The sequence below is a fragment of the Dermochelys coriacea genome, chromosome 3 (assembly GCF_009764565.3).
Source record: "Dermochelys coriacea isolate rDerCor1 chromosome 3, rDerCor1.pri.v4, whole genome shotgun sequence".
Classification (NCBI taxonomy): Eukaryota; Metazoa; Chordata; order Testudines; family Dermochelyidae; genus Dermochelys; species Dermochelys coriacea.
The window spans coordinates 207689356-207710024 of record NC_050070.1 but is presented as its reverse complement, the minus strand read 5'-3'; the positions used below and the strand labels follow the sequence as shown (position 1 = coordinate 207710024).

Sequence of the window (20669 nt, the reverse complement as noted above, 5' to 3'; positions counted from 1 at the left end):
AGGAGGACTTGCGGCACCTTAGAGACTAACAAATTTATTTGAGCATAAGCTTTCGTGAGCTACAGCTTACGTCATCGGATGTTTTTCCACTGAATGCATCCGATGAAGTGAGCTGTAGCTCACGAAAGCTTATGCTCAAATAAATGTGTTAGTCTCTAAGGTGCCACAAGTACTCCTTACTGTGGATTTAGGAGCCTAACTTAAATTATACAAATTTTAAAATTTCTCAAGTAGTAGTAGAAGTATCAAGTAGTAAGTGAGCAGAAATCTTGAACCTGTTATGTTACCAAATTTATTGAAACGTGAGAAATGTCAGAAAGTTGAGTCTAGAATTGTCCATTAGAAATGTCATCTCTGAATGATTGAGCAGTGTCAACACAATCAGTTTCACATTATTAAAATGTATTTTTATAAATACCTTTTGGTTACTGTTTGAATGAACAAATACAATTGACACAAGATGAAGACTGCGATTTGTGCATATGTGAGTGAGACGAGACCTTTGTTCAGACTGCAGAAATACAGGTTTTTGGGAACGAAAACATGATGAATTTTTTGTTATATTTCATTTTAAACCACACTGTTGGAGTTGCATTTAAGAGAATTATTGCTAATATTTATTTGGAAATGTGGCTAATTTGTTACTGTAAAAGAGAAGCTTCAGGTTTGCTTCTTGAGTTTCAACTGTTGTGAGTGATTAAGCAAAATCAGCTCCTATTAAAATATTAATAATAAAAACTGGATCTCTTTTCTTTAAAAATAAGAGAGATCTTTGCTTTATTTTCAGAGAAAAGTGATGCTGTTGTTTTCATTTCCCCCTGGTTATGTTTATTAAAGTATATTACTGTTTATTTTCAGGACATATGAGCTTCTTTTGAATGGTGGCACACCCTATGAGAGAGGTATTGAGGTGGACCCATCAATATCAAGAAGAGGTACAGTTTCACATGTACATTACATAAATGAAATGACATATAACAATTGGGTACTGTATTTTGCACCTTTGCATGCTTATAAATCCTCTTGAGGTTCTGAGTGTAGTGTGTAACAATGCTTAACATTCAGATTCCCTTGGCAAATTGCAGGGAGAGGTAAAAGAGCAGGCATGAGCTCATAAACAGCTTTATTTTACAAACAATGAGGAAATTGACTTTTTTCTAAACTTGTTACTGATCGTCATTCATGCCAATGTATTATCACCATTATCTATAGTATCTACAATTATGTCCTTCAAATGGAGATAAGCAGGAAGAGACTTGTAATAAAACAAATATGTGGCACGATGATGATAGTTTTTATTGCCACTTTTTTGTAATAACCTACATTATTCAGACTTGGCTTCAACTCTCATCAGAATGAGGTTACCTCAGACAAATGGCAAACTTTTTCTTTTATAACATATCCTTCCAAATAAGCTATCCATGCCCTGATTACCTTAAATAGACCTTAGCAGTAGAGGGCACAACCCAGCTTCCATTAAATTATCCCTTTAAATAGTACCACAAATGAAGGGGTGGAGAGAAGTTGTTTGAATGCTGGCTAGGAGCATTCTTCTGTTTATGTGTCTGAGTGAATTTGATCTTAACATTGACCTGAACAATTATGACACCAGCCAATGTTACTCTTACCTTGTCTTAAGAGTTCCATGATTTTTAATAGTTGAGATTTGGGTTTTTTTTGTTTTTTGTTTTAAAATAGTGTATTGTTTCTTGAATTGCACTTAGCAGCCTTAAATAAGTTACTTGTTATGGAATATGTAGTGTGAGTGTGCATATCCTCCATTGCAGTAAATTAAATTTCACCGTAAGTGGGTTCAAATGATGCACTGTCTATATTTTAACTAGGGGGTGCCCCCAGTGTTCCTCCTTCACTGTGATAAACCTATTTGCCAGAGGTGCTTGTTGTTGCAGGCCGTGGAAAACCTTGGCCTCTCCCAACTCCCTCCAAACAAATGACCTGCTCTTCTCTCTCTTTGTTCTGTCTCATTTGCCCCTCCTCTTCTTACCATTGTTTCAAGGGTTGGATCAACAGGCTGAAAGAGTATATGTCTCTACTTTTACTGAAAAATCATACACTGATGCCAAGCTTCCCTTCATAGATAAGCACTGACTGTGCTATGCACCTCTCAAGCATAAGATGCACCCAAGGCTACACGTGTATTTAAAACAAATCAGAAAAAAGTTCTTTGGTACTTGCTGCCTAGATCATGAGGTTATGCAAGTGCACTTACGAGATGTTGACTTAAGTATTTGCTAATTTTAAATGATTTTTTTTCTTGGTTCAATATCAGAAAGGAAGTTTTCTTTTCATGCTTGAAAAGTGGACTTGGAAACTTAGCTTCACTTTGCCATGTGCATATTTAAATGTTCCTTCTCATTTTATAATACTCTAGCTTCAAAACATCTGATTTAATTTTTGATGTTTATTTCAACTGTTTATGTCTTAAGCAAGCAGTGGTGTTTTCCATCAGATGATAACGCTAAAGAAACAGCCTCAACTTCTAGTGAAACTGAGATCATTAAGCACACGATCAAAAGGCATCCTGAAGTAAGTGTTCTAAGTATGGAAAAATAAAGTGAAGATCTGTCCATGATACTTTGTGTCAGTGGATCAATTCTAATTTAATGCATAACTTGCAAAAGTTGATCACCAAGTTTTGTCTGGGTTTTTTGTTTTAGAAAGCTCTCTATGTATTTACATAGCCTCAGTAAACACATATTTCACAAATGTTAATCAAACCATACAATTCATGAGTTGGGGAAGTATTGTTATCAGGCAGATTGAGTGACTTCCCTGAGGTCATACAGGAAAACTGCCGGAACTGGAAACTGAAGCCAGTCTCCCAAGTCCTTGTCCACTGCTTTAAGTACAAGATCATCCTTCCTCTTTATAGGTCCCCTAGTGGAGAGAGTGCTTTCTCCAGAAGTGTAACCTCTGTAGAAAACAGTGACCATTGAGGCTATGTATGTTCCCCTCAAAGAAGTGAATGTGTGGTACAGGGTTACATGATGATCATTGGCGGAGTCTCCTGCTAATGAAAGCAGGACTAGGAAGAACTCACAAGACCACTGCAAAGGACGAGAAAGCAAGGAAGTTAGCTCCCTTAATATTCATTTCCTTAGCAACACTACAAATGTTGATAGTGACTTATCACATATTATTGGCCCACTGTGATTTTTCTCTCAAGACAAGATCTCCTTCCCTAGAACAGCTTCAGTGGAGGAATCTAAAAAATGGGAGTGGCATTAATGGAAGAAAGTGGCCAAACACGCTCTCCTATAAAACAGCAGATACTGTGGCTTACTTGATGGCATCACTATGATATAGAGAACAATTGGCTTCACGTTCTGCTTTGCCTCTGGATGTACAGAGTTGCGGTGTCCTCTTTGAGGGACTAGAGTTCTTTAGCAAAAAAAAAAAAAAAAAGTGTGAAACTGGAGGCACTTAAGGATTGAAACTTGATACAAGTCTTTGGGTTTATATCGGGTTGAAGCTAGAGGAGCGAAGGCATTTACCCCAACTGAACATCTGGCCCAGACTTTGGAAGTCAAGAAAATATTTTTTGGTGCTTTGGTGAAGGTCAGCATGTGGCATGTGTGTGAATTAAACATAGGCACATGGAGAACTCTTTTGGCCCTTAGAATGTACATGGTTACTATTTCAAGATTCATACATAATTTATACTTTGTATTGGAGAGTAAGCTTCTTTAAGAGTGGGATCTGAATTTAGACTGACAATACTGCAGCAGTTGCTGTATAAACTAATTTGGCAATTATGGCTTGATCCTCCCCCTTTGTAGTCAATGGGTGTTTTGCCATGGACTTCATCAGAAGAAGAATCAGACCCTTTAAAGAACAATTTAGTCTCTCCAAAGTGTCTCCTGTGTAGGGTTTAAATATGTTGCTGTCTGGGAAAAATCTGAAATTAGATGTGCATTTTAATGACTGTTCGTCCATTTTCACAAACTCACAATACTTTTGACTAGCTCTCAATTTTTTCCTGATTCTAAATAGTCTGAGTCATTTATTGGTGGCCCTGAACTGCTTCTGACAGTCTATGTATAAAACACATGGTCATAGTGATGGCTTTGTGAATCTGTAACTTCATATATGTTTATTCACATACATTGATATGGCTGCAATATGTTTTCCAGCTTATGGGAATGCATTGCATGAGTTGTTTTGAAAACAAATCTATAACTTTTTATTTCTCTTTCTAACAGTCTGCTACCAGAAACGTTAATTGGCAGTATGTGCTACATTCATCTCTTAATATTTTATCGACAAATTCTCAGTGATGTGCTCCTGAAGGACAGAATAAGCATGCAAAGTGCTGGTAAGAATTGCTGTTCTAGTGAAAAAGAGTCAGATGGGAAAAGGTAGTGTTGGTATTCTCTGCTTCTGGTCACTTTTTCAGGAAGAGAATGTTTCCAGAATTACTAGAAGTTAGGCCTAGCAGAATATGGTATATTACATGCACCCAAGTTTGTATATATTTTACTTTTCTAAAAAGATGTTTAAAGATTTGCACAATGTAATAGCTCTCAGCCAATTAGGATGGCAGTGTGTTGTTTTTGTAATGTAATCATTTGTCATTAACTCCAGTTTAAGAAAGATCTGGGGCCCATTGTGTTAACTGCCTTATGTTTCTTGCCGTCTTATGCAGTTTAACCTACATGTTCCAATTTTAAGAAGTATGAATTAAAGTAGCACACCGTATCTAGAGTGTATAGACATTCTGTAACCATTCAGTCTGGAGGAACTTCATTTGCAGTTTCCAGAGGAAACTGAATGAAACATCTTCTCCTTCAGGTTTCAGAGTAGCAGCCGTGTTAGTCTGTATCCTCAAAAAGAACAGGTGCCACAAATACTCCTGTTCTCTTCTCCTTCAGCCATTTTTAGAGTCCCTTGTTTCTACTCAAGAGTCTTTTTTTTTAAAGTTTATTAAGTACTTCTTTGTATTTCAGGGTAGTAATATTTTAACTTGCATCAAATGAGTTGTCATATTTGACTAAATTTCTTGCAGTGGAATGCAAACGTTGCAAGCACAGTTTTTTCAGGGAAGTGTAAAAGTCTACTGTAAAAAATTATTTTGAAAAAGAAGTATTTGTTGCAACACTTGTGGCCCTTATTCACCAAACATTCACTGAGGAGCTAGGAATTCCTCATTGCTCAGAATCACAGTTTTGCATTCCCTGTGTTTCCAGGTTATCTCCAAATTCTGCTGCAATGCTTTAACAATGCTGAGTATGCATGTCTGCAGTGTACAGCATGACAGGGAATGTTCCTAAAAGAGGGCTTTTTTCACTCTTGAAATTGTTTACAAGGGCCTTTAACTGTCAGGGTCCAAACCTAACTTGTTCATTTTTTATGTGTATATTCTCATGATATCTGCAAGCGAACTGGAGAGTGGTTCTATCATTATGGTTAATAATTCTTCTCACGTTTCCCTAATCATGAGGGTAGGCAGGAGAGGAGTAGAGGAGCTCTTAAAACCTATGTCGGATGGCAGAAAGAATAAAATCAATTAATCTTCATAGATACAGGTTCAGACATATTCCTTTCAGTAAAAGTATAACAATTTTACTGTGTTCTCTAATTGTGACTATTTAAAAAAGCCACAATGTAATACATTACAAGTGTTAACCATGGTGTAGTAGGTTGATATTTATTCATACTTTAGAATGAGGCTTTCTTCTCTATCTCCCGCCTAGACTTTCTAAATAATGTACAGGCTACTGCCAGGGTAAAGACTTCTATAGTGCTCGTACCAATAAAATTAAGTCAACATTTCTAGTTTATATTTAGATACCCAAATACATTTAATTTTCAAAGGTGCTCAAAGTCATAATTCCCATCATGGCTTCCAGAGAGGTAATCTGTATTGTGGATACTCAGCACATCTGAAAATAAGACCCTTTCTTTAATGTTTACCATATATAACCTCTTATTATTATTTTATTAAATTAGACTCTGAAGATAAAAATCCATTAATCTACTAAATGAGTTTAAGGCCAGAAGGGACTGTTGTGATAATTGAATGTGACCTCCTGCTTAACAGCCCAGAGAATCTCACACAGTGATTCCTGCAATAACGAAGAACTTCAGTTTGAGCTATAGCATGCCTTTTGGTAAGACATGGTCTCTTTATTTAGAGACTCCAAGTGATGGAGAATCCTCCACATCCTTAATAAGTTGTTCCAGTGGTCAATGACCCTTACTGTTAAAAGTTTCTGCCTTGTTCTTCTTCAAGTGATTGCACATGTCCATTCCACTGTAGGTGTGTGCGTGCCTTGTGCACAGTTATCAGAGAACTTTTTCCCTCAGTAGTACCTGTTGGGGTGGGTTGAATGCTCTTTGTCACCATGCGCCACCGTGTGCCAATATAAGAGGGCAGAGTCATCCCTCAGTTCTTTCTATTGCCAGTGACTGTTGGAGTGCTCCCACTCTTGCTATCACAAGTTTATCTCGCTCACTCTTTGTTTATAGTCTGTTTCTCATTTAATGCTTAGTAGTGAGTTTATTTAGTATTCAGTTAGTGGTAGTGGTAGGCTTTTAGCTGCTAGGTCCATTTTGAACCAGATTTGGTTTTCAGGACCAGAGTCGTGCCTTGCTCCCCAGGGTTTAAGTCCTGCTGGTCCTGTGCCAGACTGATGCCGGTCAGTAATCCACACCCCCAGCTGCCTAAAGTGTTTGTGGGAGGCCCAGGTCAGTGACAAGTGTTACGTTTGTAGAGGGTTTAAGCTGCACTCAAAAAAGAATACAGCAGTGAGGCTTAAGACAGCACTTCGCCCTCCATTGGAGCTGTCATGTTCAGAGCATTCTCTGAGGGGGCATCAGTACTTAGTGCCAGGGCTTTGGAGCGGAGCCCGGAGCTGGAGCGTGGAACAGCGCTGGAGCAGTGGAGCTGCAGGTTTCTGCCTGGAGCTGGAGCAGAGCCGGAGCACAGCTCCAAAGCCCTGTCTAGTGCACCTCCTGAGATGTCTTCAGCTCCACGTTCAATGTCTCTGGCACCAAAGGAGAGACACAGAGCTGCCAAAGACATGGTACCTTGTTCAGCAAGACTTTTGGTACCAAGGACCGCTAAAAGCAAGGCCCCTGCCAGGGACTTTGAGGGAAAGCATTCCTTAGAGTGCTCTTCTCCTGCAAAGGGGGGCTAGTTGACTCTGGAACCTATGTCAGATCCATCAAAGCCAACCCCTGAAATTTCTGTTAATCAAACCCAGGATCCAGTTCCAGTACTGACGACACCGGAAGCCTATGCTGCCGCCAGAGAGTTAGACGCCCTCTCTCGGTTCCAGTGTCCCTAGTAATGCAAGAAGGGTTTCAGCTGGTATCAGCAACTGAAATCCCTGCACCAGCCGTGCAAAAACATGTGGTACCAACGCCAGTTCCAGTGCCTAGAAGGCTGGTATTTTCCAGGGGAAAGCCACTGTTAATATCCCTGGTCCACACAGATTCAGCTCCACCATTGTCACGGCACTCAGTCATCTTCATCAGATTCTGAAGTGGGATCTTTCATGTCCCATACCAGACAGGAAGCTTATCCTCCATCTGAGCTGTAGGGTCAATTAATGTCTCAACAGTCCCAGTGAGGGACAGTGGCCAGCACAACTATGGGGCCCACCACCACCACCATATCAGTGGCTGTTCTGGATGCCATGAGGTGTCTTTCCCCCTGCTAGGACCTCTCCTCATGCATCAGAGTTGGCTTCTTCAAGGGTGCACAGAGATCATTGGCACTGCACACAATGTTCCCCCATACCCAGTAGCAAGCAATTGCAAGTTGCTCAGACAGCTTCTCCTCCAGCAGAGGCAGATCAGCCATTGCCTCAGCATCCTCATCGAGAGGTGAGGCTATAGAGATGGTGAGCAATTCTCCCCCGCCAGAGGATTACAAGGCTCACCAAGAACTGCTTTATGCAGTGTAATTGTAGCTGTGTTGGTCCCAGGATATTCGAGAGATAAGATGGGTGAAGTAATATCTTCCATGAAATGCTTGGTGCCGGTAGCTATGTATCAAAGGAGATTGGGAATCCATGTCTTTTCCCTACCTGGGAGACTGGCCAGTAAGGGGCAGGTCCCGATCTCAAGTTCTGTCCTACATGGCAATCATTCAGTTGACCTTCAATGCACTGGAGGTATTACTCAGGATAAATCAGTTCTATAACCTGTGCAAAGAATAGAGTTTATCAGAACACTACTGGATGCTACACAAGCCAGAGCATTTGTGCCCCAGTGAAGGTTCCAAACTTTCCAAAACCTATTATTGCATCAAAAAGTGCATCCCATTACCACAGTGAGCACTTGCCTCAGACTTCTGGGGCACATGGCAGCATGTACATATGTGGTACAGCATGCCAGCCTTCACCTCAGGAGGCCTCAAGGATGGCTAGCGTCAATGTATGTCCCCTGTTGACATCGTTTAGACAAAGTGATTCACATTCCAGAGGTAGTTTTGTCCTCCCTGGATTAGTGGACAGGCCCTCAGAATGTTAGTGTGGGAATCCCGTTCGTTTTTCTGCAGCTGGCACTCACACTGATCACAGATGCCTCATCCCTGGGTTGGGTGGCACATATTGGAACCCTACAAACCCAAGGGCTATGGTCCTCACAGGAGCTGACGGCTCATATAAACATCAGGGAACTATGTGCTATCTGTGTAGCCTGTTCAGCCTTCTGCCCAAATATTCTGGGAAAAATGTGCTAGTGTTAATGGACAATACAGCAACTATGTTTTATGTAAACAGACAGTGAGGGGTGCATTCGTCCCAACTGTATCAGGGGGCAGTTCTACTCTGGGAGATCTGCATAATCAATTCCATTACCTCAAAGTGATTTACAACCTGAGAGAGAACACACTGGCAGATCACTTACGCAGATCTTTCTCCACTCACTACAAGTGGGTGCTGCATCCGGACACAGCCAGGCCCATCTTCCAGCTGTGGGAATTCCCCAAGTGGACCTGTTTACAACAAAGACCAACAGAAAATGCCATCAGTTCTGCTCCCAAGGGGGGTCACAGCCCTGCATCTTTGATGGACACTTTCCAGCTACCATGGAGAAACTCCCTGCTGTATGCCTGTCCTCCAAAACCATTACTATCCGGAGTTCTATTCAAGGCCAGGTAGGATCATGCTTGCCTCATTCTAATAGCACCAGCATGGCCTTGCTAGCATTGTTGGTGAGGCCTCTTTCACCTCTCTCGTTAGATTCAGATGCGATTTCTCAGGACCACAGTTGCCTTCTCCATCCCAACCTACAGGCCCTCCACTTGATGGCACGGATGCTTCATGGCTAACTAGAAGTGACTCGATCGAAAAACATTCAGGAGGTGCTTCTGAAGAGCAGAAAGCCTTCAGCTAGGTGTATTTACCTGGCCAAATGGAAACTGTCTGGTTTCAACAGAGGTCTCCAAGGCAGATTTCCATTAACCACATTGTGGATTATCTGTTACACCGAAAACATCAAGGCCTATCAGTTAATTCGATTAAAGTACATTTGGCAGCTATTTCAGCATTCCACCCTCCACTGGGTAATAGACTGTTGTTTTTTTTCCAGCCCCATAACTATTATATTTCTAAAAGGGCTGAATGGATTATACCCTCTGGGTCAACAACCTGTTCTGCCATGGGATCCCAACCTCATGCTAATAAAGTTAATGGGGCCTCCCTTTGAAGCTGTTGTGGCATACTTCCTACTCCACTTCTCTATGAAAGTGGTGTTTCTGGTTCCAATAACTTCACAAGGGGAGTGGGCAAACTGAGAGCCTTGATCTCAGGACTTTTGTACACAGTTGCCCATAAGAACAGAGTTTACCTATGTCCTCATTCGAAATTCTTGACAAATGTGGTTTCCAATTTCCACATGAACCAGGAAACGTATTTGCCAATGTTCTTCCAAAAGCCTCATATGCACAGAGATGATCAAAAGCTTCATTTGTTGGACATGAGAAAAGCATTGGCTTTCTACTTCAACCGCACCGGACAATTTTGGTCCTCAGTTATTTGTTGCGATTGCAGACAGGGCAAATGGCAAATCGGTTTCCACTCCAAAGATTTCCTGATGGATTTCCTTTTGCATTTGGTTGTGTGGCCAGTCAGCTAATGTCACAACACTCCTAAGAATATTGACTCATTTGATTAGAGTGCAAGCAGCGTCAGCTGCCATCCTAGCGCAAATTCCCGTTGAAGACATTTGACAGGCAGCAACCCGATCATCAGTTCACACTTTTGCTGTTCGTTATGCCATTTCCCATTAGTTCAGGAATGATGCAAGTTTTGGATAGATCGTTCTGCAATCACTGGTCAGGTAGACTGCGAGCACACGTCCCCCTTGTTCTGGAGTGGTGCACTGTGGCAGCGGGCACTCAAGCCATCCTAACTGAGGGAAAATGTTCCCTGACAATTGTACATAAGGTGCGCACACACCTACAGTGGAATGGACATGTACAACACATGTTGAAGAACAACATTATGGAAAGGTTTCAGAGTAGCAGCCGTGTTAGTCTGTGTTAGTCTTTTCTAGTTACGGAAAGGTAAGTAACTCTTTTTTCTAGTCTAAATTTTTCTAGATTCAGCTTCATGAAATGAGCTGTAGCTCACGAAAGCTTATGCTCAAATAAATTGGTTAGTCTCTAAGGTGCCACAAGTACTCCTTTTCTTTTAGCTTCAAACCAATGGATCTCATTATACCTTTTTCTGTGTAGGAAAAACCAAGCAAGATGGATGTTGTTCAGAGTTAAGTAAAAGTTATTTGTATATTTTTTTTAAATAACGAATACTCCTGAATTAGGCAGTTTAAAATGCCTATTCAACTCTCTAAAAAATAATTCAGTGTTGTTTCATTTTCCTGATACATTTTGAAAATGGTAAATTACTAATATTTACTAAACCTTGAATATTTCACCTTTAAAGTGTGGATACAATAGAACAGTACAATAGTTTACATTGTGTTTAATCTGTTAGTCTTTAAGGTGCACCCGGACTCCTTGTTGTTGTTGTGTTCAGGGGTACTCAAATCATGAGAAAGTGCAATGATATTTTTAATGCTGAAATTAATGCTGAAATTTTTAGTGCGGATGTAATTGTAATCTTATTTAAAATCTCATTAATCATAATAGAGATAATTGTTTTCCATTTCAGATTTAATCAGTAATCCTATTTTAGCAAGTTTCCCCAAACTCCTGGAGCAGCCTGACCTTATGGATGCACTTAGGGTATGTAATACATAGTATATTGATATGACACTTGTAGGCTTTTAAGGTATTACAAGTGATTTGGTGAGGTTTTTTTGTTGTCTTGTAAGTAGTAAATGGAAAAAGCAAATGACAGAGAAACTACAGTTCTTTCAAGCATGTGCAGATTCGATGAGCCTGTATTCCTTTTTTACTCATTTACATCATAATTAAGGAAGGCAATCAAGTACATGTGACAGAAGCAAAGCACAAAGATGTATAAATACTACTTCAAAATTTTCCCATAGTGTCTGGAGACAGATTCTTTGGGGGACGGGGGGGGGGGCAAGGGTGAACTATCTAACAGGAAAGAACTGAACAAATGAATTGAAATAGTACAGTTTAAAAGCAGACTTTAATTTTACTAACAACTTTCTTTTTTTTCATACTTACTGCTCTTCACAATTTGTTAACGGATTAAATTCAACCAGTACAAAACAAGTGTTCTTCTATCAGAGAAATGGACAGGCCCACCAAGTAAAATGCAGATTTTTGTGGCATCAGAAAGTATTTGGCAATCCAATGTTATCTGCAAAATGTAGGGTTTCAATAAAAAATATTAAACCTGTGTAGTTGTGAATACAACCTTGCAGATGTAAACCAATGCACTGCTGTCTTCCTGAGCCTGCAGACACACTGTAGTAGTAACTCTGAGATGTGAGCTGCCATGATGATCTCAAAGTGGTATTAAGCAAGTTGACTGCTAATCGTCTTAGCAGAAACATTTACTGTTCAGCCACATGGTTGATGTTCCTCAAAAATAAGGTTGCAAATTAAAAATTTCCAATTTTTTTTTAATTTAAAACATTTAAATAGTGACAATTTAAATAAATTCAATTATTTGCAGTCTTCAGGTTTTCTCCTTGTGTACACTCACCTCAGTCCAAATTAAGGAACCAAAGTTAAATGTTATAACCCTGTTTGGTCACCCAGTATGAAGAAGGCCCAAACAGTGTTAGAATTGTTTTCTTAAAAAATGATTGACCTTAGATCATTTTTAGTGGGGTTCTAACTAGTTAGGGGCAACTTCTGGCGGTTTCTATACAATTTGGTCCAGCAGTCATTCGTTTAAATAATGTTAATACACATTTAGATTCCTTAAACATAAGGAAGGCCAAGTTCAGATGTGAACTAAACAAAAAATAAACTCTTATAAAATTCCCCATTGAAACGCCATAGATTTTGGCAAAAATTCCTCCAATGAAATCTAATCGATTTTGGGAATAGTCTGAGCTGACTTCATCAAAACTCCCTGCAGATTACCACTGCTCCTGGAAATGACCATAATTATGCACCCTCTTGACAAAAGGGACATGGAAACCACCTTTATTTATTCCTTGAATCCTTCTTGTCCTCTTTGGGTCCATGACATTTCCCAGATGGTGAGAAGAATGCTAGAGTGTTGAGTGGGGGGTCACTCTCTGGTCTCCCAGAGATACTTAAAAGTTCCAGGAAAAACTTTTCTCCTCTCCCTGGTCTCTTTCTCTCTACTGCCATTTCCTTCTCATCCTTCCAGTCCAAGTCCTGTCCTGCTAAACACGCTTGTTCTGGAGAATGAATGGCAGTGACTAGAAAGATAGGTGGAGGGAGGACAGATCCCAGATTTGTGCTAGAAAGCTCTGCATCCTGCTTTGTGGCCTCATCTGCTCTTTGATGTCAGAGGACAATACTCCAAGCATCAACTGAATTGAATCAAGTCAAAGAAATGTCTTTTGCAGCTCAAAAAATGTCCTTATATGCATCTTCACAGTTTTCCAAACTCAGTCTGATGTCAAGTTCTGCATTTTATTTTAGAGTGCTTGGGCAGAAAAGGAAAGCACATTAAAGCGATCAGAAAAGGTAATAGATTTTCTCTGTACAATATTAAATCTTATCCAAGCCAAAGGTATTGCTATCAGTGCTTGTAACAGGGCGAGACTCCCCCCTGCAGCGTCACCTGTCAGTTGTCCTGGGAATTAGCTCTTTTGACCCAGAGTGCCCTCTGCAGGCTGGTGCCTTGCTGCGCCTGGCCCTCTCAGACCCAGTACCCTTTGTCCTTGGGCGCTGCCCCCTGACATTACACCCGCTCTTTGGGTCTTCCCACACAGGGGAACCCCCAGCCACTATCCCCACCTCGCTTCAGTGGCTACTGCCAGTCACCATCTAGCTCCCTTTCACTGGGGCCGACTGCAGTCGGTATAAGCCAATCATCACAGGCAAGGGGGGTTTGGACCAGCTGCCTCTGCCAACCCTGGGCTGAATCCTTGCACCTTTCTGGCCTTTGACAAGGCCCCAGCCTGGGGCTTTTCCAGGCGGGAGCTCCCTTGCCATATTCCCCAGCCCTGCTCCCCTCAGGTACTCTATTCAGCTTCCCAGCAGCCAGGCCTTCTCCCTCTAGAGACAGAGAGGGACTGTTGCTCCTAGCCCACTGCCCTCTTATAAGGGCCAGCTAGGCCCTGATTGGGCCGTGGCCACAGCTGAGGTTGCTTCTCCATTCAGCCTTCCCCAGCCACAGCCCTCCCGCAGGGCTGCTTTTAATCCCTCTGGGCAGGAGCGGGGTGAGCACCCCGCTACAGTGCTGTAACTAGCTGGAATAATTTCTGTCACTAAAATGATTATAGTACTTAATTCTTCTCAACCCATTTCTGTTAATGACAGAAATCAGTTTAGAAGTAAGACTATAAATGTAGTTCCTATCTTTTTTTTCATCCACACTTGTAGTATAGTATCAAAGCAACAAAGAAGGGATGTGATGTTAGCTTGTAATTATAGCCAGCTTGCCTCAGTGTTAATATAGGATCATCATGGGTTGCTTTGCAACCCTCATAGTCCATAAATGTAAATATCCCCTAGTGGTTTTTGGTCAGTGTAGTATGACGGACTATTTTATTTTATAAACAAATAACACTGAACATACATGTTTTATTGGCTGAAGGCCACATGCTCTTAAAGTTGAACTGCTAAGAATAAAAAGGTACCCCTTGTAGTTTTGATGGGGCCTGAACCAAAGGCCATTGACGTCAATGGGAGATTTGGATCAGGTCCTTGACATATTGTATAAAGATTACCTCAGTTTTTCCCATAATAAATAAGCTTCCCTCCAGCAAAACCAGTGAAGACAAGACTGGAAATCCCTGGTATTTCAAATGTAAAAACACAAAGAGGAAATACATTTTTGTGCGGGGAAAGAAAAGGGGCTTTAAGACTGTCTCTATATGGTAGATCTTAAAGGAGCAGTAAAGGACACACAGTTTTTCCCTTTACACTTAACAGTTTCATGTTACTTCTTTTTTTCAGTTAAGCTCCTTTTACAAAGGAGCCCATTTGTATCAAGGCAGTTTTATCAGGAGTGTCATGAAATAGAATTGGTACTTGTTGGCCCCACTGTATTTTAGTACATTAAAGTATAGTGCAAGAAAAGTTAGGGTTAAACATTTTAAAATAAACCAAATTAGGCACACTAAACGTCAGTGTACATGATAACAACACTGCTGGCATTTACATGACAGTAATTTTTTGAAGCAACAGGGTTTGTCAACACAGAGTATCTAAAGATGTTCCTGAGAACTGGGAATAACAGTCAGCAGAATTACTATATCTTCTCATTTTAGTTTTGTACATATGACTCACTAGAAATGCTTTCAAACCGCACAGGCTTGCTCAGGGGCCTTTCTGAATGATTTCATTTTCTTATTTTTAGAGAGACCAAGAATTTCTGAAGTCTGTGTTTTTCCTGGTGTACCATGACTGTGTCTTCCCTCTTCTCCAGTCCACTTTCCTCCCGGAGCACAAGTGGGCAGATGAAGAGTCTGAAGCCTCGCGCTGGAAAGTGATTGCTGACTTCCTGAAGCGGAACCAAGAAAAAGACAGTGCACTCTACTCTCTGCTCTCCTCAGAAAGTGTTCACAAAGCTTTTGATATTTCAGAGATCACATATGACTTCTTAGGGCAAGCAAGGAAGAGCAGTGCCTCAGTTTGAGTGGACTTTAAGGCTCTTACACTGTCACGTGTACAAGACTAAATTAAAAACATAACTAATCATCTTACCAAAATGAGAGAGGATTATATTACCACGTGGGTTGGGTTTATTGTTTGTCCAAAGCATATTTTGCAAGCAAATTGTATTGTACATCACAATATTTGCACGTCATAAACTTTTTTTACACAGCATATACTAATGGTTTATAACAAGTATTTTATCTCCTTATCTACATGATTTTACAAAAAAGTTTTGTTTTCATTTTTAAATGAGTACCATTATCAGTGAAATCCATTGCTCCTCCTGTTTTGTGTAGCTGAGTGTTATGAAGCAAAAGTAACCCATTATCCTCCTTCAAAAACCCTCCTTAAAATTCTCCTTTGCCATGATGCCTACACAAACCAGCTAGACTGCTAGTGTGCTGAGATCACAACCTGTCATGCTGAGACCAATATTGCCTCATTGTTTCCTGGTACTCCCATAGGGGTTTGTCTGCATCCATCTGTTGTCTCTTGACTTGTATTTAGATGATCCCTGCCTCAAAGAGCCGACAATCTTTTTGTTCTATGCCTAGCAACTTGGGATCTTGGTCTATGACTAGAGCTCCTAGGCACTGCAATAATACAAATAATAAGAACATAATGGCCATACTGGGTTTGACTAATGGTCCATCTAGCCCAGTATCCTGTCTTCCAACAGTGGCCAATGCCAGGTGCCCCAGAGGGAATGAACAGAACAAGGAATCGTCAAGTGATCCATCCCCAGTTGCTCATTCCCAGCCACTGGCAAACAGAGACTGGGACACTTCAGAGCATGGTTTTGCATCTCTCCCCATCCTGGCTAATAGCCATTAGAATCTATCCGCTGTGAATTTATCTAGTTCTTTTTTGACCCCTGTTATAGTCTTGGCCTTCACAACATCCTCTGGCTAAGAGTTCCACAGGTTGACTGTGTTGTATGAAAAAATACTTTGTTTTGTTTATTTTAAACCTGCTGCCTATTAATTTCATTTGGTGACCCCTAGTTCTTGTATTATGAGAAGGAGTAAATGACACTTCCTCATTTACTTTCTCCACTCCAGTCATGATTTTATAGACCTCTATCCTACCCCCCCTTAGTCTTCTCTTTTCCATGCTGAAAAGTCCTCGTCTTATTAATCTCTCCTTATATGGAAGCTGTTCCATCCCCCTAACCATTTTTGTTGCTCTTTTCTGAACCTTTTACAATTCCAATATATCTTTTTTGAGATGGGGCAACCATAGCTGTATGCAGTATTCAAGGTGTGGGCGTACCATGGATTTATAGAGAGGCAATCTGATATTTTCTGTCTTATTATCTATCCCTTTCCTAATGATTCCCAGCCTTCTGTTTGCTTTTTTGACTGCCTCTGCACATTGAGTGGATGTTTTCAAAGAACTATCCACAATGACTCCAAGATCTCTTTCTTGAGTGCTAACAGCTAATTTAGTCCCTGTCATTTTATATGTATAGTTGGGATGATGTTTTCCAATGTGCATTACTTTGCATTTATCAACATTCAGTTTCATCTGCCATTTTGTTGCCCAGTCACTCACTTTTGTGAGATCCCTTTGTAACTCTTCACAGGCAGCTTTGTACTTAACTATCTTGAGTAATTTTGTATCTGCAAATGTTGCCACCTCACATTTACCCCTTTTTCCAGATAATTTATGAATATGTGGAATAGGACTGGTCCCACTACAGACCCATGGGGGACACCACTATTTACCTCTCTCCATTCTGAAAACTGACCATTTATTCCCTACCCTTTGTTTCCTATCTTTTAACCAGGTTTCAGAGTAGCAGCCGTGTTAGTCTGTATTCGCAAAAAGAAAAGGAGTACTTGTGGCACCTTAGAGACTAAAAAATTTAAATTTGTTAGTCTCTAAGGTGCCACAAGTACTCCTTTTCTTTTTATCTTTTAACCAGTTTCTGATCCATGAGAGGACCTTCCCTCTTATCCCATAACAAATAATACTAATGAAGCATTGACCATAAAGTTGAGCCAACTATTTAGATGTAACAATATTTTTTATAGTTCATTTAGAATGGTTGTGTTCGCTTCTCAGTTTCAGTTTTAATATGGGCATCTACTTAATGAGAAAAATGCAGGAATCTAGGCACAATGCCCAAGTGGCCAGGTAAATTAGTATGCAAAGAAAACAGCAATAAAATACTTTTTTTAGGGAACTAGTTTAGCAAGGTCAATCAGGGTGAGAAATAAGTGTTCATCATGCATTCCCAGGTAATGAGCAGCAGGATACTACTGTACTTTAGAAGAATATTTTTAGTGTTTTCTTTAGGACACTCAGAAAAGGTATGTTCATTTTGTTGCTAAGCAGGGGCTCAATAGGATAAATAAAACCTCTTTACTCTTACAACATTAAACAGATATTTGTGTTTTAGGGTTAGGTGTCAAGTTATCACTGACTTCTATTGTAACCACCGCCATTTAAAAATTATAATCTTTTATTAAACTCCTGGAAGAAGAAGGAAAAGCCCAGACTTGCATTAGAAACTTAGGAGAAAAAGTGTTTGTACAACTTATTTCTTTTCCCTCTCGCTGGATAGAGCCTTTTACTGGACAAGTTCCTTGCTTGACTATTAGATGGTGTTAAATGTGTTTGTTGGGAAAAGATCAGTTATTGGTATTGTCTTGAGTTGTGCTGAGTCTAGTCCTGCATTTGGTCACCAGGAACTGATGTAGTAAGTGGCACCAGGCAGTCTCTCTGCTCTCCCTGCTGGCACAAGGCCTGTCTGGAGTGCCCAGGAAACAGGTGGTGGCAGCCAGCAGTGCCAGGAGCCTGGGGGCAGGGCCTGAATGCAGTTTGGAGGAAATTGGAAAGGGATTCGCCGAAGACATGGAGTGGAAGGACCCCCGCTGCCGAATTGCCACCAAAGACCCGGAGCGGAAGAAGCGGTGGCGGGTCCTTCACTCTCGGTGTGTTCGGTGGCACTGAAGGACTGAAGTGGGGGAGGGGGAAATGGAGAGAAGATTGGATGAGGAGCCAGAGGGGGAGGGGGATGGAATTGGTACTGGCTGGGCAAGGAAAGTTGGACCAGGAGTGGGAAGACTGGGACGGTATTTCCAGAGAGGTGGAACTAGCGTTTGCTAGGCAAGGACATTGGGGCTGAAATGAGTAGCCTGGAAACGGATTCTGGGACTAGCTAGGTAAAGGGTTGCACTGGAACCAGGGGTGGGGCAGAGACAGGTTGGAGAAGATGGGCAAGAGTTTGAAAGTTGCACAGACGCCCTTAACTCTGGCATTTCCTAACTTTTAAGTCCGTGATACAACCTCAATGTTGTTTTTTTTTGTCTCTCTCTTACATATTGGGTAAGCACTGTCCAGGGTAGGCCTGCATTGCAAATCAAGTAGGCATATCTGTGCCAGCTTTAATCCTGCTAGCATGGTAACAAGAGCAGTAAAGATGTGGTGGTGTGGCCCCTGGCATAGGCCAGCAACCTATATACCCAGGGTCCCTGGCCGGCTTATCCTGGGGCAGCTAGCCGGGTCTGATATCCATACTACCATGTCCTCATTATTACTGCTACCTGTGCCAGCTACTTTAAAACTGGGGTGGCTATGCCCACCTATGCTGCAGTCAGACCTTAATTTGTGGTGCAGATGTACTGTAACGTGAAGGGGAGAGGGCAGTGCTGTGGGGGGAGTTAACAGATTAGAATCGCCAAAGGGCGAGAACTGTTATTTATGGTAGTCAGAGGAGCAAGACCTGGGTGAAATAATCTCTCCATGGGAAGAGTGGAAGACGCAGAACTTGGGACGTTTGAGAGTTAGCAGATAACGCACTGTAGGAAACATTCTTGCCTTGGCAGGGTGATGGACTCGATTTCTTAATACCCGCTCTAATTTTTGTTGTTCTTTTCTAAGAGTCAGCAAAACCTTGGAGAAGATTAAAGGCATTGATTACACACTGCGTGGCATTGCAGTTTGCAAGCGAACTCCTGGGGCCCACATATATGTGTGTAAGTACACGCTGTTATGGAGTCCCAGGGTCTGGTCTGTGGCCTTTGGCAGCTGGAATTCCTGTCTCCGTGGCTCCCTGCAGCACATCCAGCCAAGCGGGAGTCCTGTGCCCGTATTGTACTGTGCCCCTTCAGGGCATAATTCTCTCAGTGAGTATTCACAGTGACACATGCAGCCTTTTCAAAGCAAGGTCACCATTGATTAGTCACCTGGCTACAGAGTCTGAAAGTCCTTTGGGTTAGCACAGAGAGGCAGATGTTACACTATAATCCATCCTGGTCACACCAGTGCCATGAGGTGATGGCTCTCTGGCTCCTTCTCTCGTCCCTTTTGTCCACCTAGGTGATTGCTCCCGAGTCCCTCCAAAGGGCAGTCCTTGTCCCCATCGCCTAGCGCTTTCCCCATTGGTTCTCCAGCTCAGTGCACCTGTCCCATCTGCTGGGTTTTCCAGTGTAGATTGTTCAGTCATTGGGGTGTCCCTTTGTCTTGCTGGATCCTCTGTTGATCTGGGTTGGTTTCAGCATGTTCTTTAATGGCCCAGACAGCTAGGTGACACGCACCATTATGGCTTGTATTTTATCCTGACAGCAGAGTTAATCCTCCAATTCCCTGCCAGCTAGCTGTGCAATGTGTAGGAGGAAACTGAGGCACATATCAGAATCCTAAAAATATTACAAATCATTCCCACTTAGTCATTCACGCTCTTATTCCCTTTCCAAGGAATGTACTTGTGTCAAGGTTCCTTCCCCACTCTGAACTCTAGGGTACAGATGTGGGGACCTGCGAGAAAACCTCCTAAGCTTATTTTTACCAGCTTAGGTTAAAACTTCCCCAAGGTACAAACTATTTTACTTTTTGCCCTTGGACTTTATTGCTGCCACCACAAAGCATCTAACAAATATATAACAGGGTAAGAGCCTGCTTGGAAACATCTTTCCCCCCAAAATTCTCGCAAACCCTACACCCCCTTTCCTGGGGAGAGCTTGATAAAAATCCTCACCATTTGCATAGGTGAACACAGACCCAAACCCTTGGATCTTAAGAACAATGAAAAAACAATCAGGTTCTTAAAAGAAGAATTTTGATAGAAAAAGTAAAAGGATCACCTCTGTAAAATCAGGATGGTAAATACCTTACAGGGTAATCAGATTCAAAATATAGAGAATCCCTCTAGGCAAAACCTTAAGTTACAAAAAGACACAAAAATAGGAATATACATTCCATTCAGCACAACTTATTTTTATCAGCCATTTAAACAAAACAGAATCTAATGCATATCTAGCTAGATTTCTTACTAAGTTCTAAGACTCCCTTCCTTTTCTGTTCCCAGCAAAAGCATCACACAGACAGAGAACCTTTGTTTCTCCTCTCCCTCCAGCTTTGAAAGTATCTTGTCTCCTCGTTGGTCATTTTGGTCAGGTGCTAGCAGGGTTATCCTAGCTTCTTAACTCTTTACAGGTGAAAGGGTTTT

General features: G+C 41.4%; 1 protein-coding gene across 4 annotated transcripts in view; it reads left to right on the top strand.

The window, feature by feature from the left end:
- Window positions 1-15459, top strand: part of NPHP1 (nephrocystin 1) — a 36584-nt gene extending 21125 nt beyond the window's left edge. The window contains exons 15-21 of one of the 4 annotated variants that reach the window (XR_005292168.2): window positions 859-935; window positions 2448-2547; window positions 4224-4336; window positions 10709-10740; window positions 11145-11218; window positions 13031-13075; window positions 14916-14946. Coding sequence is in view for 3 of the 4 variants with exons in the window: in XM_038396973.2 (XP_038252901.1) it covers window positions 859-935; window positions 2448-2547; window positions 4224-4336; window positions 11145-11218; window positions 13031-13075; window positions 14916-15194 (688 nt within the window). In the remaining variant the exon portion in view is untranslated. Of the gene's footprint in view, window positions 1-858; window positions 936-2447; window positions 2548-4223; window positions 4337-10708; window positions 10741-11144; window positions 11219-13030; window positions 13076-14915 lie in introns of all 4 variants that reach the window. The other 3 variants (XM_038396973.2, XM_043512172.1, XM_043512171.1) reach the window with 3 other exon arrangements.
- The last annotated feature ends 5210 nt before the right edge of the window (window positions 15460-20669 follow it).